We start from the raw sequence: 18,105 nt of genomic DNA, 5'->3' as shown, positions 1-18,105 counted from the left end.
CATGATTTCTACGCCTAATTTAAATATGCATGCAAGGAACATAGGAGAGAAATGTGCTGCTACACGTGTTCTTCAAGGCCGGTTGGATTGTTCCCCTCTGTGCGACTTACAGTAACAGTGCAGCCACATGTAATATGATACGAACGAGGCAGAGAAAGAAAACGTCCTCCGAGAACTTCCACTATAGTTACTGAGGAGCACGTCTCTTCATTTCTGTGCAGCCAGAAATAGCAAGTCATTAAGAGAATGGCAGGTGATGGGCAGATTAGTGAGGCTCAGCAGAGGCGATACGTAATGAAGACAGTTCAGCCTTACAGTATTCTTCCCTGTACCACTCACCCGTCTTATTGCCTTCATCCCCTTGTTTTCCTTTTTACTTATAAAGCTTCAAACCACCTTCTTTTTCTTTTTTTTTTTTACCCCTCTCCTATTCTCCTCGGGTCTTTCAAGTTGAAGCACAACTTTGGGGACACGGTGCGATGTGAAGTCGAGGTGTCTGAGAATATGCTCCTCTCAGTGTGGCTTGAAAAACGGAAATGAGAACGCACAGCTCCCATGACAAGTTACAGGAATTATAGAAATAATGAGAGCCCTGTATGCTGTGATAATTTTAATGAACTTGGTGAAAAGTGGTTTTATTGCAGAACTGAAACACATCCAAGGGTGATATCTAAATGCACCAGTCTCCATCTCCATCCCCACAGGACTGTGCTACTTATATACGGCTAATACTAATTAGGTCTGTAGAGATTGTCTTTTTTTCATTCCATACATTCTGAGTTATACAGTGCAAATAAGAGGATATATCCGTTTACTGCAGTTTTAATCAATACATGGGGAGACAGATAAAACCATCTGGGCTCAACCCACATGCCGTCTTTTCAAAGCATGACATGTAAATGATGAAATATTTCCTCATTTGTCCACAGATGGAAAATAATAAATAAAAGAAACCTTCTATTTGATAGAAAATGACCTAATTCTCAATCACTCTAATTTAGCATGAGGAAGTTATATGACATTTAAATTGCAATCAAAGTTCTAAGAAGCCTGCAGTTATCCAGGATATTTCACAAAGCTCTATGGAGTTAAGTTTGTTTTGCTTTGTCTTTGTGTAAGAATGACCTGCATTGCTGGCCTATGCAGTCATTGCTCAATGTTCTCTTTGTGCTATAAATTGTGAAGCTCCAGGAATCTTAATGCCACCTGTTTTTATTAGTCACCCACACAAGTGAATGTATGTGTATGTACAGTGTATGGTTCAGCTTGTTGTTGCTGAATACAGGCTGCGAACATTTCTTTTTCACTGTTAAGACATTTATAATGAGTGCATGGCATTTGACTTAAACGTACGATATGTTAGTTCGGCCTCCATCAATCTCTCAATTAAAACAACAGAAGACTTAGTTTGATGACATGGTGAAGCAGTGTGGGATCATGGGAGTTGTTCTCTTCACCAGAATTTGTCTTGCCCCTTAAGTTTCTTGGGTCCCTGTGTTCCCTTAGGATCTACTGGGAGAGCTTTGGTGACAGAATGTGCAGGAAATAGCAATCAGTAATTATGATCCATTACGAGTGACAAAAAAGAACAGTGGAAGGAAAAAAACAACTAACAGTGTGCTTTTACGTCATCATACGTCATTTGCTCCAGAAGTTGCAGCAGAGAACGCTAGTGAAGTGGATATGACGCAGTTAAATTGAGAATAAAATAAAATGTCCCGTTACCTTGAATAAACTTGTGCATTGTTCTGGGTTTGAACATTGTTGGAAATGATTTTTGGCATAATATAAGACATTTGTATGAAGAATTGTTACATATCATATATTTCCACATGGAAAAGAATAGTGTCGAATATTCTCAAGGTCAAGCTTTTGCTGGCGGAGTTTTCTACTGATGATGCATGTACGTGATGAGACATGCTCATGTAGGATTGGTTTTGGCATGAAAAAAATGGCAAACAATATAATTGAGTCTCGACGTACAAACACACACATGCATCCAGTACCCCCACATTTGCCTACACAAACACATGATGTACTGCAGCTGCATTCTTTGTTTGTATGTCACCACGATGAATTTAGCATTTTGAAGTTTTGCACAGACTGGAGGAACTCAGTTTTCTGACATTCGGGGCTTGGGGAATAGAGCGTGTACATTTGGTTCTTTAGATCTCATGTGAATCATCTCTTATTTACTTGGTTAGATGATTTTCTTGATGGCAGATGACAATTAGGGAGGATGTTCCAGAACTGTGGTTTCTGACTGAGGGCTGTGATACAGTCTTGGTCCAGTGGGATTCCACTGTTGTGTTCTGCTTAATAATCTAAATCCTCTTAATCCCCTTTGGCCCACTTCAGTCCTTTGATTGCTCCTTGTATTTTTATTACGTTATACTCCATTTTCATAATCTGGTCCACAGCCGCCGCATGGTGTGGGCTGCAGAGAAAGAAAAGAGACGGCCTAACGAGTGCTGCGTGCTGCTCTACTAAGGTCATTCAGATTACAAGGGTCGCCCTCTAATCCATAAAGCTGGGTATGTCTGCGCCCAATTTGGAAAAATAATTCTCGGAGAAAAACATACTGTAGGTTAACCTGGCTGTGGCCCGCGACACTTATGTACATGCACAACCATTATGTGTTTTGCGTGTGTGACTACTGATGTAAATGTGGCTGAGCTAGCACGTTGTTTTCGCTCGCTTTGCCACCTGGGAAGATGTCCGCAGGCGACAGAGGACAGATATTCACTTTGCTCAGTCACCATGGATCATGCAACACAACCCTTCGAGGGAAGTAATTCATTCAGAGATAAGCACAACAAAAAAGGGGAGGAAAAAGTGCACTGTCAGCAGCCATCAAGATGGCAGAGTGTGATAGGCATGTCTGGCTCAGTAATCAATCTGCATATGGACTCTATGCAAGGCCATGAAGTGCCTTTCAAAGTCCGCTGCTTGGCTGGAAGGAAATTAAACACGAAACAGGCTCGGGAACTCTGGATCAGTTGGATGAAAAATGCAACGGGATGATCGCTAGTCTCTCGTAAACTATTTATCTGTCCAACACAGTCAAGTAGTTGTTAGAAACAGGTTTTTAACAAACTCAAAGTCAGTTTCATTTGGCTTATGATATATTCCATGTAAAAACAATTGCTTAAAAAATGTAATTCCACTATAAACTTTACTAAGTTGGTATCTGTAATGTTTTATACCATATCATTTAGATTGTATTATCAGTCTCTATAGTAACCAGCGATTAAGCTGCTTTACAGTTTAGGTAGTGTGTTACCAATGCTGGAATATAGTGACCTCTCCATCCAATAGGATCGCCCGCTCTCTGAACTGCCCTGTGATAGGTCAAAGTCTCCCATAACAGGCCAGATTTCTCCAACTCTGGAAATTGAGCATAGCGAAAATGCAGAAATCTAGTTTTCTCTCAGATTACTTGATTTAGATTATGCTGCGTGGCTTGTCTGGAGTTGTTGCTCAATAGCAATGGAAATATGTAAGCTACTGCAGCTTTAAGTAGTTTGGTGTTTAACACATTCACATTAAGAATACTACTCCAATGGGACTGTAATATGTGCAGATAATGCTGATGTACCACCCTGAGATTAAATGCCACTTATATTCAGTGCTGCATATCCTCATTTCCCTGAACAGTGATAGTGACACATCCAGCTATGATTTTTACAGCACTGGCCTGTCTGTCATGTGTCCTAACGTGATACATGTTAAGATTTATTCAGCACTAAATCCACTGAATACTAAGATTGTATATATCTACAGAGGCTGCCCCTCTCTGTCTCCCCTTATTTTCCATTTTCTCCATCAACAGCCTGATGCCAAGGGTAAGATATACATCTGTCTAATTTCTTGCTTGTCAGCTCACCATCTGGTGCTGTGGCAACATTAAAGACAGGAAAAACAGTATCGTACTATCAATCATAGGCACAAACACACACTAGTGCAGAATGCATTCATTACTAAGACCATCCGTGGTGACATCTTACAGGCAGATTGTTTTTTTTGTTGTTTATACATCAAGGTGATGTCTTGTCAGGTTCAGTGTGACTACAGATGTGACGCCTTTCCCCGAGACCTCAATTAAGTCTTCAGAAAATTTTAATAAATATCAAACCCGAGTAGCTTCACCACAACTGGCGTTTTGACAGAACGTGAACAAGTGCTTTTTTACCAGTTGACGCACACAGAGCACGATTCTGCAGTGGAAACTGATGAATCGTGTTTGAATTGGCCCCGATCCCAACACTGTGGATCCGCTTGGAACTCCCTCCAACTGCAACCAAGGCTTCTAATCAAATTAAAGTGAAGGCAATTCCACCACACAGGGCTCAGGAATGTTTGTTTAACCATATTCTGCAGAGTCACACGTTAGTTAGTTAGTTAGTGAGTACCACACAACACAGTCTTCTGGGAAATTTCACTCTTTCATTTTAAAGCAGCTAAAATCAATATCAATCGATATTGTTTTTTTCCAACAATGGATCAAAATTGGTTGTCGTTACAAATCCACAGAAAATGTCAAGTCCTCCATTCTAAACATCTATATAATTCATTTAACCCTGCTCTCTTATCTTGTACTGCTGTAAGAGATACACAAAAGATAAACAGTTCAATCACAGCATCTAAAGAACCATGCTAAGTTGTGACAATGCTTGGTCAGGTGTGTTGAAAAATCGTGGTTTTGTTACTTCGTTAAAGTAAGAGGACCTTGGCCACACGCGTGGCAATAAAACATAAGCAGAGGTCAGAAGTAGGTGCTTACAAGAATGACTTTTGAGACTTCTTCTTTATACGGGAGAGTAATTATCAACCTCCCTTTGGTTTCCTTAGTGTTTGTTCGCTCTCAGCGCTCCGATCATTAGAATTTCCTGTAACTGATGAAACCACTGCACGCTGTCTGCTCTGCGCGGCAGATGGACAAAGTTAGCGACTAGCTGATGAACATAATGAGGCATTTAGCTGCTTAAGGATCAGATACAGTGCTCAGGAATTAGACCCAACACATTGCATATAGACTGAGCAGACGCCCAGGTGGCCGGTAACACAACTCCAAGTGAACGCTAACATGTCAGTATCCAGCTGTTAAGAGTGAAAAAAGTAACTCTGCCATGACTGCAAATCTTTTTAACACTCTTCATAGCCTGCCATGTTCCATTAATAGGACTGCCATTTTATTTTGGTACTCAACAAAGAAACACTTGAGGTTTTTGATGAGCTGCATCTTTTCTTTGTTGAGTATCTGGGATTGTATAACAGTACTCATAAGAGCAGCTTGAAGAACTTAATGAGCAGGAGAGATTTTACTTTTACTTTGTCATAAACTGCGGAGGCTGGATATTTGAAAGCAGTCTCGTCACAGCTGAATAGCATCGATATTTCTTTTGACTGTGGTCTTGGGTTGGCAACAGGAACTGCTGCCACGGCCTCAGAGCTTTTGTTTGGAAAAAGGACATGGTTAATGAAAAATAATGTTTTTCCTTCAGGTATTCCTTACAATTCAAATAAATCCTTGAATCGAGCACTGACTCAATCCACTCACGCATTATGAACAAAAAAAAGACTATATTTTTATCTTGATGCCTTGTCTTACTGCAGAATGTCTGTTGGCCCCATGCTGTGAAATGTACAACCTCATGCAATTAGCTCATGAGAGCTGAAATGAATACATGTTAACATTTGACTTTGTTAATGGCTGGTTTTGTGATACCCATTGTTTTATGTTGTCTGGTGTAAAAGCCTCACAAAAGGAATACATCAGAAAAGAATACGGAAAAAAGGATGTTCACTACAGCAAGCATATAAAGTTCCTGCGCACATAACACACACGCCATAAGTGCATTAGCTCGGCTCTCATTTGTTTCCTAATTCTCTCGCAGGTGACGGAGACACGGACGGGGCCACTGGGATGCAGCAGCTACGACAATCTGGACTCGGTGAGCTCAATCCTGCTGCAGAGCCCTGAGAGCAAGCTTCATCTGCAAGGTAAACACACCCAGCCCCGTCAATATTTCCCATAGAGCCGCCCCGTGATGTTCGACATAACCGGCCAGCGGGGTCGAACTCCATTTTGGCCTCTAGAATCAAAGGCGTTCTGCTTATAAAAGTGGAACCGGGGGGGGGGGAAACGGTTTGTGCCTTCTCAGAAATTGAATGTCAGTGCATTTTTTAATTGGGGCTGGGACTGGGATGGATCTGCTTACAGATCCCCTCGAGGGATTGTGATGCGATTCTCTGAGGTTATAGATGTCTGCTCATGTTCCGACATGATTGTCCTACGACGTTTTTCAAAGCTTTGATCAAGGATGAGCCTGAATTCAAATCAGGTTTATGATTTGTGCAAACTTTTTTTACAGATGACACTGAGTGCAATGTGTTATATAGATAATTAGAAAAACACATTTTGTATGTATTGTTGTACTTATCAATAGTCAAATAAGCAATAGATTCAAAGTCTGACATATTTGTGTTCCATCATTCTGTATCTCAAGAATTCAACATCTAATAAGTCACTTTTTTTTCACCTCTAAAATGATTGTACGAGCACTTCACTCACATATCACACATCAATGGATTCAAATAGCAACTTTTACCCATTAGCGGCGATGTCCTTTTAAGCGAGAAAATAGTTCCGTCTTGAATATTGACACAAGTAATAATTAGCCTAAGAGAAGGAATTGCTTGCGGTGACAGCCTCCCAGTGGGAAAAGAATGATGAAAGACAGTGTAACCGTGGTCAAGTGTTTGAGCGGAGTCGTTGGTTTCTTTGATTTATAGGAGTTTACGCAGGTTATTAAAAGCGGTTTGAGAATCACAGAGGCATACTTTCAATCCAATCCCCAACTACTCCCTTCTCCCTCTCCTTCGCTGACGGGATCATTACTCGGTTTGTCAAAGAAACACTTTTAAGTCCTCCGCTGCCACTTACTCAAAGGACTCTATAGGTTTTGGGAAAGCTTTATTGTCATGCTCCAAATGTATTGGCCTTGTGCTTTGAAGACTGCTCTGTCACCTGACTGATAGATGACAGGTCTGGGAGCGATTCTTTCTTTTGGCTTGATAACGACTCCAATGGAATGGAAAAGCCTTTTGTGATTGGTTCCCCGACTTAGAGTTTTTATATTATAGGCTGAGTTATATTCGTGTGTGTGTGTGTGTGTGTGTGTGTGTGTGTGTGTGTGTGTGTGTGTGTGTGTGTGTGTGTGTGTGTGTGTGTGTGTGTGTGTGTGTGTGTGTGCGTGTGCGTGTGTGTTTATGTGGTGTGTGTGGGCGCTGGCTGGAGGGAGATGTTGGGAGTTCTCCTCAAAATGTGATCCTTTAAAAACAATTATGGTTTCTGCCTCTAATTAGAAAGACGGCCGATGGTGTAACTTCTTCGACAGTCACACTTGCTCTTCAAAGTGATGTCGCTTCACACGGCCCATGCAGCGGCATGTAGTCAGCGGAGAGCGTGTAGAGTCTGCACCGCTCACATGTATTTTTATAATGAGATCCAGTCATTTAATGTAGCCTACAGTTTTCACTCTTGTCCTGAACTCAAGTGCAAGCATAACAGTTCGAATTATTTTGGTGACACATATGGTATCTTCCTCTCAGATCAAACCCGCCATGTGCATTTATAATGTATTGGTCTCTTAGGCACATACAATTGGCATAGGGTTAAACTTTTTTAATTCACCTGGGTCTTTTTTAATTCAGGCTCTGGTCCCATGTCGATGTGATTAATGCTTTTTGTTTTTTTTTAATTACTTGCACTTACGTTAAGTTGGACAGGGTTTTGTCCATGGAGCATTTTTTTCCTCCGTGTCGACAACAACAATCAGATGACAGAGAGACACAGAGGAGGTCTCAACAACTTTTCAAATTTCCAAATGACATGCAGTGTTCAGTCATGTAACACTGGTGGGTTGTTCGTGTAAATGATTCTGAAGGATTTAATGAAACTAATATGTTTCCTTATGTAATTCCGATATCTGCTTGTTTTACACACAAAATGCATGAGGGATGTTTCGTTAGTTGGTAGAGTGTTGCCTGGTGGGTGCTAAGTGGCTGCTAGAGTGTTGACATGTACTTTCAGGCTGTAGGGTGTCATGAGGTTGTTGTTAAGTTGTTGCTGTGACACTCTGTGGGATTGCTAGGGCATACAAGGTGGTTGCTATGGAGACACAACAAATGTACTTTCTTGATTCTTGTTGTTCTGGGTTTGTACCCTCATGGTTGAATGCACTTACTGTAAGTCGCTTTGGATAAAGGTGTCAGCTAAATGAAAAGTAATGTAATGCAATGCAGAAGGGCGAGTATCTGACGACAACAATTCAGCGGCGAGTAGTCTTTCCGTTTGAATGAGAAGATGAATGAGCCACTTAAATTTTGTTAATTTCATTGCCACTTGTATATTGGTGATATCACTCCAGAACCAGATTATCAGGTTATAATGGAGGGAAAGAACACTGCTGTTAAAGACATAAGATATATGTGATGTGATTGTCCACATGTGTGACGCCAGTCCCCAAACAACCCCCAACAACTCAACTGATTATGTATACGATGATAGCCCCCCCCACCCCCCCCTAATCCCACACCACTTCTATGTGTGTTATGGATACTGCAACATTAGCACTAGTGTGTGCTGCCACACTTAAATTCCTGGAACCAAAGGGTCCCAAGCTTCAAATGCCTCCTCTATTCGGCTGTGGATCCAATTAAGCCGACGAAGTGCTCGGAATAGAAATAGATTTAGACAAATTAGAAAAACACACACACTCAACAGAAGATCAGGTTTAAAGCACCGTCTGAGCAGCGTGTGTATGGATGTTGTCTCCCCCCCCCCACCCCTTTTATCTGACTGCACTTTGAAAAATTGCATGTGTAGAAAATTGCAAGTTAATGGTAGAGCCATTTGGAACAACATGCGAACCTCTCAGTCGTTCCCAAAGCAGCTTGATCACCTTTCATGTTACCTGACAGATTAACTGTAAATCTTGACTGGACTTCACAGTCGAGGCCCGCAAAAAAATAACAGCTTTGACAGAATTGTCTTCTTTGACTGCCCACCACACAAATGTACTTCACAGGCTGTCCCCCAGAGGAAGGAAGCCATGTGCCGAGCCCAGGACCGCTCTAATAAGCACCAGCAGCTCTCAGCACATCTAATGAACACCCGGCGTGTGTCTCAATTTCAAACGCCTGTTGACCTTTTACCAGACAATTAGCTAGAATGCTAAAGTTTTGGCATTTAAACTGTGGGGAGGAGTCACAGCTGGCCAGGGTGGACGGTCACAATAACATGGAGGCACCATGGAACATAGACGGCATCATCCTGCTACATTTTAGTTGATATTGAATTTTGCGTAATGAAATATTCATTGGACAAATCTTGTTAAACCTCATTTATCATCATTTTTATTTTGGTATAGATTTACCTCAAACTGCTTAAATTCCACTGACATGTCTTCAGATGACCACAGTAGATTTATCTCTGTGTTTTGTTTGATCTCTCCTTATGGGTATGATTTATTTGAAAACGTGCAGGTATGGCAAAGTAATTCTAATAAAAAAAATTAACAAAATTAACAATGAACTTGTGTTGCATGACTCCGCAGAGCTCAGTCGACTCATTATATCCAATTTGTTGAAATCAATCAATCAAGAGCTGGGAGAAAAGTGAGGTAATGTCTAGAAGAGGGAGGGTAAAGCTGCTCTTTTAACTCTGATGTAGTCACTTTATTGTGGATTTAAATAACAAGAACGAATCTCAGCTGAATACAAAAATCTATTTCTGTTCAGATTCTTTCTGTAAGATGGAAACAAACATGTTTTGGACAAATTTGCAAAGAAAGATTCTACTCCAAAATGTATCAGCAGGGGGAAATAAAGCAAGGAGATAAATGCTTTGAGTCTGAAGCTTTTTTTTCAACGTGATTTCAAACTGAAAAACTGAAGGAGAGCTTGAGCTATTGTGTGAATCCAGACTCAAATATTCACCGGTTAACAAAACATTGGCCGGTGGCGATGCAACACAACAGGCCACCTAACACAGGCTGAGTGAGAGTAGTCAAATACAGTGAGCCGTGTCATCAGCAACAGAAAGAGAAAATGTTGAGGACATTTCCTGAATGCTCCTTTTTTTGGCGGCTCCTTAGGCTCCAATGTAAACATGTATTTTTCTCCCACTGAGTTTTGGGTGGGAAAGTGTTTTTGAGGCGAGCTGTCGAAACCACCACCAGAAAGGGAACGAGAAGACTGCGAACAAATGTACAATTCTATTTTTAGACGATGCAGTTGCAGAATCGCGTATAGTTTCCTGCACGTCTTCTTTTCTATTTGTGTGGAGAAGTTGGAATTTCAGTTTTGCAAAATATATTATTATTATGAATATCCTTATTATATTGGAAACTTTTTGTATGTCTGTCATCCATCTATCTGTCCATCCACCCATCCATCCATCCATCTACCCATCCATTTATCCATCTATCCATCATCCACCCATCCCTTCATCCATCCATCCACCCATTTATCCATCTATCCATTCATCCACCCATCTATCCATCATTCATCCATCCATTCATACATCTGACCATCCATCCACCCATCCATCCATCTATCCATTCATCCTCCCGATTGGTCCATCTATCTGTCCATTCATCTATCCATCCGCCCAACCATCTAGCTATCCACTCATCCATCCATCGTGCTATTTATCATTGTCTCTTTCCTAAATTAAGATGTCACTCAGTCTATATCTTAATCATGATCCGTATTTTGGACTCCTCACGTATAAAGTCTGATTTTCTTTGACCAGTTGCCAAATATTTAACAAAATCCCTTAATATATAATGCTGCTACACCCCCGCCACCTTTTGAAACTCGTAAAAACCTTAATCTAGACCAGCCATTTAAATTACTTATGAATTAAAAGAAGAGGGGATCATATTAGTATGCAGCACCATGTGAGTTAAACAAGGATGCAGTAATAGCAAACCCACTCTGTTTCATTATATTCTAATTAAACTTTTAATCATGCCTTTTTCTCTCCCTCTTTTATTTACTTTTTCATTCCGAACCTCAGCACTTTATCTACCTCGAGGCCTGCATGTAACTTTGGTGGGAAATAAATAGAAGGAATTGAGGACAGGCTGGTAACCAAACATTTTCACAGCTTGGTTTTGGTGAGATTAGGTTCGGAAACAGCCTGAGACAGCATTCTGGTTGAAACTACTGGCGGAAGAAAAGAAGTACGACGACTGAATTTAGTTGTGGTCAAACACTTCTTTCCAAAATAAGAGACATTTTCAAAAAGGGATTTCTTTTTCTCTCTCTCTCTCTCTCTCTGCTTCTCACCCCTGTGGTCTGCTCTTTGTGCGCTGGTGGGGCTGTGAGCTCCAGATAACACAATGCGGATATGACACTCCCTGGATATTCCCTCTGTTTTCACTTAGATTTACTTTAGAGTGCTGCAGTGGAATCTGACATCAAGGGAGCTACCTATCAGTCCAAACTCAGTCCTCCGCTCGCCCACAGTCCTGCTTTGTAAAAATGTTTGGCAAATTAACCAACACTTTGTGCTTCCTCCATTTTCCCCCTCTTTTTTCCCCCCAACAATCATCAGAATTAAAGATGGCACTGGAACCATTTTTTTCACATCAGATTTCATGCATGACTTAGCGAGAGCTTTGATCTATTAAACATGAAACTTTCCTTTTGCTCCAACTTAATGTGACTCTGGAGGTTTCAGTTTTACATTTTTTTGGCATGTGTAGCATGCTACACGCACCGTTTCACTCGCAGCTACTAGGACTCCGGCACAGATGAGCATCGGAACGTGTCATTAGCAGAGAACTATACTGGTGGACATGCAAGAGGAACCCATTGATCTTAAAGCTGTCAGCCCAAATAAATAACAGAGCAGCCCTCGCACACGCTGATGAAACTGAACATGATAAAAATCGACCTCTTTTGTGTCTTAAATTATCAGCTGCGGCAAAGACAAACAGTGCATCCGCAGCGAAACGCATGAATCTGAAACTCTCCAATCGGAACGGAAGACAATCCCGTTTTGTTTATTCTGAACCAATCGGCACTATTTAGCTTCACTGCAATTTGGGATTTAAATACACTTAGGTTCCCCCACATTAATTTGTTCTTTATTTTGTTTGTCCACTCTCCAGGCTAAAGCCGAGAAACCTGATGATATTGGTTTTGGCTGGATTCTCACCCTCTGCCTCCCCCGGGACCCAGAAGTAAAAAAAAATCTATTATTAAGGCGTGACAATTAAAGGAAAGAGGGAATTAGCGTGTGGCAGGGAAATTGTCAGGGTTTTAATTGTTTACTTAAAATCTTATTACGCGGTATGTTTCAGGTTGTTGGGAGAAAGTCCATTTGTTTTTATATTATTTTCAAATCCTAAAGTCCAGCCATCTGCTAGTATTTATCATTGATCACTTTATTTGACTTGGTGGTATTTTTGTTAAATAGAAAATGAAAGGGGCTTTTTGTGTATTAGGCAGAAGACTGAATTAGCATGTGTGTAATTTGTAGTGAAAACAGCAAATTAGTCACATGCAGTGCAGTGACTGGGCCAACGGAAGCTGAAAGGCCCTGGAACCCCAACAAGCCATTACCTTGCAAGGACCCAATCACCTCCAATATGGCTGTCATAATTAAGCATCAAAACAAAAGCAAACTAATTTGCTTCCTTCTATCCCCACCACATGCTTTTCTCTCCCTTCTTCCCCCCCCCCCGGTTTCCTCAAGAGCCCATCTTGGAAGAGCCATGAGCCTATCTCGGAAGATTTATGAATATGTTAGAATAGCCTGAGCCAACAGTTTTCAAAGTGGTGAAGTGAAAATAAATTAAACTGGCCCTGTAGGCAAGTCGTGCGGAGAGTGATGAATTAGATAGTCATTGCTCTGTCGCTCGATGCCTGTCGCTCTTTTTCAAGTGAAAAAGCTGCAAACATTGCGGGGGGAGGACAAACAAACATACAAATCAATTAAGTTGTTTTTGATGACAGACTTGTTGAGAAATTGATTTGAAGACTAAAGTATATCAGTAAACAGTGTCCTTGGTTTATTAGCGAGGCGTTTACAGAAGGAAAATCTTTGATGCAGAACATGGAGAGCAAACGTCGGACTAGCGGCAGTAAACACAGAGGTATTTTTTTTTATCATCTTTCTCTTCGACCCTGCTCTTTCTCTTGCCTCTGTCTCCCTAGACACACAAACACTGTTTGGCCTTTAAACCGTCTTTCATTTTAATTATACAAACATGGATTCATGATGATTGACAATTCTTATGCTGCTTTCAGACATTCACTGAACAGAAACTCCAAACATTCTCCGGAGGGGCTGTATGTGTGAATGCAAAAGGTCTGAGGGAGAACTTCTGAACGCCCCCGATTAAATAGTTTGGATAGTGTTCGGATGAGCTGATATGGGAACACAGCAAGAGATCCTCCGCAGGATTTACCGCCAGTGAGTGGGCATGTTGATGACCTGCCAACCGGTCGAGGCAGACGGCCGCCCACAGTGAGTCTGGTTCTGCCAGAGGTTTCTTCCACTTTATGAGGGAGTTTTTTAAATCCACATTTGCCAAACTGCTGCTCATTGTTAGAATTGTTGGCTTAATTGTTCAAGGTCTTGACCTCACTATGTAAAGTGCCTTGGGATAATTAAACAAATAAAATTGCGCGACCGACGCAAAACTTTGAAAAAAATCCAAAGAATCCAAATTTCTCAGGATGAAAAAGTGAGGTGCCATTTACGTGGAAGACACAGACAAAGATGTCATGAGAGCTTTTGGTGATAAGGGCCGATGCCACTATCGATGTGAAACAAAAACATGTGTTCACCGCAGCGGCATTAACACGCTACAGCCTAGATAGAGATGTGTGTGTTGTTGTGCCGAGCGGAGAATCTCCAGCTTTGTGTTCATGTGTGTGAGGCAAACTCCAGAGAAAGCCTGGACCCAATTCTGCGGTCATCCCCCAGAGTTCATGTCTGAAAACTGCTTTCAAAATTGCTGGGTAAATCGGGCTATGCCTCATAGATTGTCACAGTGGTGGTCTGAGGCAGCGAACCACCTCTCGGACAGGCTCCTGTTGTCCAGCAGAGACCATTTATGAAAACGTGCGTCCCCATTTTCCTTCATGGCACTGACAACGCTGGACAATTTTCAAGATGGATGGCTGCACGTGTTTTTTTCATTTCTTATTTTGCGTCACTCTAACATGCTGAATCCCCAGAACCTGATGAAATCTCTCCGTGTTGACCGGGAGGTCAGCTTTCAATCGGAAGTGGTCAATCAAGAGCCAGTTTCCATTTGGGGACGAGATGACCATAAATCCCCCTTATTCACCCACCCCCTCACTCACACTTGCCAGCTGCAGTCTGCCATTTCTGCAAGTGCCATGGTTCTCCACTCAGTCTTTTTTCAATCGCTGACAGACTCTGTCTCATGAATAGATTGAGGGCATCTGTACTCTATTCCTCCTCTTTACAGAGAAGAGACCTTGTAGTAGCCTAGTTAAAGCTGCTTTTACAAACACTTAAATTGTTCTTTATAGTAAGTCAATGTGCATTCATCACTCGGGTGTTATGCAAAGGTTTTAAGTCCGTCCATCCATCCATGTATTATCAATCAATTATTTATGGGTTGTGGCTGGGGCGGATGGAGCACGCTGACATTGGGGAGGAGATGGGGTACACCCTGAAGAGGTCACCAGCATATTGTGTTAAGTCATAAGTCATAAAACTTGAGTGTACAATGAGGCCAATATTAAAAATGTGTTATCTCCACAGTCACAGGGAGACTTGAGTCCCCGTACAGCGGCCGCAGGTTTGATTCCGACCTGGCCCTATGCTGCGTGTCTTTCCCGCCCTCTACCCAGTTCACGTCCTGTCAATAAAGATGAAAGAACTTGTAATACCTATGCATTATATTGCATGTATATATATTTTTAAGTGTTTATGATGCCGGTACACTGATACAGTATTTGAGAAATTGAATAACATGTTAACACGTAAACCTCTAAAGTTTTGAATATGTATAGGCAGCCCACGAGGTTTAGCTTGTGTAATGTTTGGATTTCAATTTCAGATTACTGCACGACTGGATGACTCGGCAGATTGTTTGCCCTTTAACGCAATGTAAAGCAAACACGTGCGTTCCGATACAAACAGATTACCATTATTTTTGCATTTAGGGATGTTTCATGTCAGTGATAAATCTGGGCTTTTGATCCGAGGCGTGTGTATACGGCGCGTCTTGACACTTTGAGGGCAGTTGTGTCTTTTATAGCTGAAATGGAAATGTCAGAGCTTGTCATACGTTCCCTCCTCCCCCACTCTCCAGGGTTCTTGTAAAACATGTGATTTCTTCAAGGGGCCCACGAGGGGTGTGTAGGTTTGCGCACGCCCGAGCAACCGCGCTTGTGTGTTTGCGCGCACGCGAATGTGCGACACGGGTACAATCTCTCACAAGCCGAGGCCCGACTGCTACTGCTGTGCGGGGACACATGGCAGCGCACGACGGAACAGATTGAGCAGTGCAACAGAAGAGCACGGGCGGCCAACAGCAACCAGATATCTAATTACATGCTGAAGCCATATTTTGTAAAACAGCTAATATCCAAATTCAAAACAACAACAAAAAGAAAATATCACATTCAGCTTGAACAGATTTAGCATCATTCCAAACTTAAATTACAAATTTGTTTTCGCTGCGCTGTGATCATGCACACGGGGGGGAGAAGAAAAGTAATCAGTGTCTTTAACTCGACTTGTGTGTCTGTGTCCGGTGTGCAGCACAACTGGCAACAACTCAGCCGGTGGAGAGCTCATCTGCCTCCGCAGACTGTCTGCTCTCCTCAATCCTGCACATGCAATTTCAGCAGTTCCCTTTTTTTTTTTACTCAGGAGGCAGGAGCAGTGAGCCCCGAATGCCAAAACCATTTTCATACGTAATTTATGCTTTTACTGTGATTACCGCACCGGCATCCTTGCTTCCCTGTTTTGTGCTAACAACACATATTAGTAGGTTCCATCAAAGCGAACAATATATCGACATGGTGCAAAACACATTGTGTTCTGTAAGTCTTTTTGTGGCTCCCATACAGTACAGTGTCTCATGTATGCATATGCAGCCACTTGTATGTTAATTTGCTCTAGGAAATGGGATTTTCCATCTCCCTGCTGCTTTGCTGCTTCAAATACATCCATGTCTAAATATTCATGTCGCAGAAAAAACAAAAACAGGGCATGAAAAGTTCCATTCAGTATTTTTAAACACACACAAACGCTTGGATTAGACGTAAAACTAAAAACTGTTTGCATCAACAGCCCTGTTTGACAACAAAAGCTGCTGCCTTCTAGAGTGCTTCCAACACTTATGATAATCTACAATAATCTACTCAGCACAGACTCAGCAACACATTATCCGTTTGAATGCAAAAAACGCACCTCATTCAGAACTTTAAAAAATGCTAACATATTCTGAGAGCGGAGAATAGCTCCAGTGGAACATGTTATTCTCTGTCAGACCCAATTCACGCGTGCGCACACACACACACACACAGACACACACACTGTGAAAGACCGGAAAGCGATTTATGCAAAGAAATGAAAAGTGGATAAATAGCTACTTTAGCTGCACCTTTACCTGCACAGTTGTCACTCATGTGAAATGGGCCAACGCAGCAAATCTTAAAACTATATGCCCCTGCTGTTTCAAGTGTCTGGGAGGCAGCCTGGGCAGGTCTGCATGTACTGAGGGGGAAACACAGGCAGTCTTCCAGTTCAGAGGTCTTCGGTTTTGTATCATGGCTGCAACAGTAATCTCCAATGGTAATTTAAAGCCCCTCCCCCCCATCGAAGTAATGCACTTTATTGCACCGGTGGATTAAGTAATGATTATTTTGCAAAATTGCGGCCACACAATGGTCAATTAATCTTTAATGAAAGGGTAACTTATGAGGCGGAGCGTGGCATTGCAATAAGCAGGCAACTGCTTGCCAAGGCAGTTACAAGCCTCAGTTGTGGCCCTCACCGTCCCCCAACTACCACCATGTAAAAATAGAGCTCTCCAGGAAGTCATAATGAAAAGGCAAAGTCACAGTTGCAGAGTTTTTTAGCATTCATGGAATGTTTGAGGGCCTATATCCTCCGACCTACGTGAAGAAAATATATCAGCCTCTGATGTATGCGGTGAGATTAACTGCCATTTTGAGGCGCTATTTATTTAGAGCAAGCCAGGCATAGGGGTTGCAGGGAATTATGTGCACTGACAGAGCATGAAGTTGGAGGTTATCAAATGGCTGCATGGGAATTCCAATATGCACCTTTCGTTTCATCAGCAGCTCCTTAATGATGATAATCCAATACCTAGTGTTTTCCTCAACCACGTACCTGCCTCGGCCCCATATTAACCGTGGATTTATGGTCCAGTTACTCTCAGAGTTTTCACATGTTACTGCACAAACACAGCAAAGTCACAAAGATAAATGTTTCGATACTCTGATTAGTTTCTCGTTTCATTTTGGGCCCCGAGGACTCCAGCTCTCTCCGCTCCTTCCCCTTCCCCGCCGCACTAACAAATGTTGATGGATTTACTTTTATTGCATGACATCATTTCTACACTGGAGTGGGCGGACGAGACATCGAATATCCAGTAGTGGAGTACGTGCTCGAGTGGGAGAATGTTGGGGATCGGGGTGGGGGGGAGCCGGAGATGTGAAGAAACCCGAATGAGGAGCGTGATTGATGGAGTGAATGAGAGGCAAAGGATGATGGGGGGGATGAGTCGAGGGGGCATGTGCACGAGTGTGGCGGGAGTAGGAGTGAGTGTAATGAAGTAAGACAGAAGAGATGTGTACAGAGAACGGAAGCAGAGAGAGAGAGAGAGAGAGAGAGAGAGAGAGAGAGAGAGAGAGAAGCATTGAAAACGAAGGGACAGAAACACTGTGGGAAGAAGAGAGTGGAAACAAGAGATCACAAGACTGATAGTACTGACCTGAGTGTCAGCATCCAGAATGGTTCCTTCTGCAATCTCCCAGCACCAGCACATTCATTTCAAAATAGAAAATGTGTGT

The 18,105-nt window shown here is 42.1% G+C and overlaps 1 protein-coding gene across 1 annotated transcript in view; it reads left to right on the top strand.

The window, feature by feature from the left end:
- brinp1 (bone morphogenetic protein/retinoic acid inducible neural-specific 1) overlaps positions 1–18,105 on the top strand; it is a 112,646-nt gene that overhangs the window by 73,609 nt on the left and 20,932 nt on the right. The window contains exon 5 of the mRNA XM_035141820.2: positions 5,898–6,003. Coding sequence (XP_034997711.1) covers positions 5,898–6,003 — 106 coding nt within the window. The remainder of the gene's footprint in view (positions 1–5,897; positions 6,004–18,105) is intronic.

This window comes from Hippoglossus stenolepis, chromosome 18 (assembly GCF_022539355.2).
Source record: "Hippoglossus stenolepis isolate QCI-W04-F060 chromosome 18, HSTE1.2, whole genome shotgun sequence".
Taxonomy (NCBI): Eukaryota; Metazoa; Chordata; class Actinopteri; order Pleuronectiformes; family Pleuronectidae; genus Hippoglossus; species Hippoglossus stenolepis.
The sequence above is the reverse complement of the archived record's forward strand: the minus strand, read 5'-3'. Positions and strand labels throughout refer to the sequence as shown.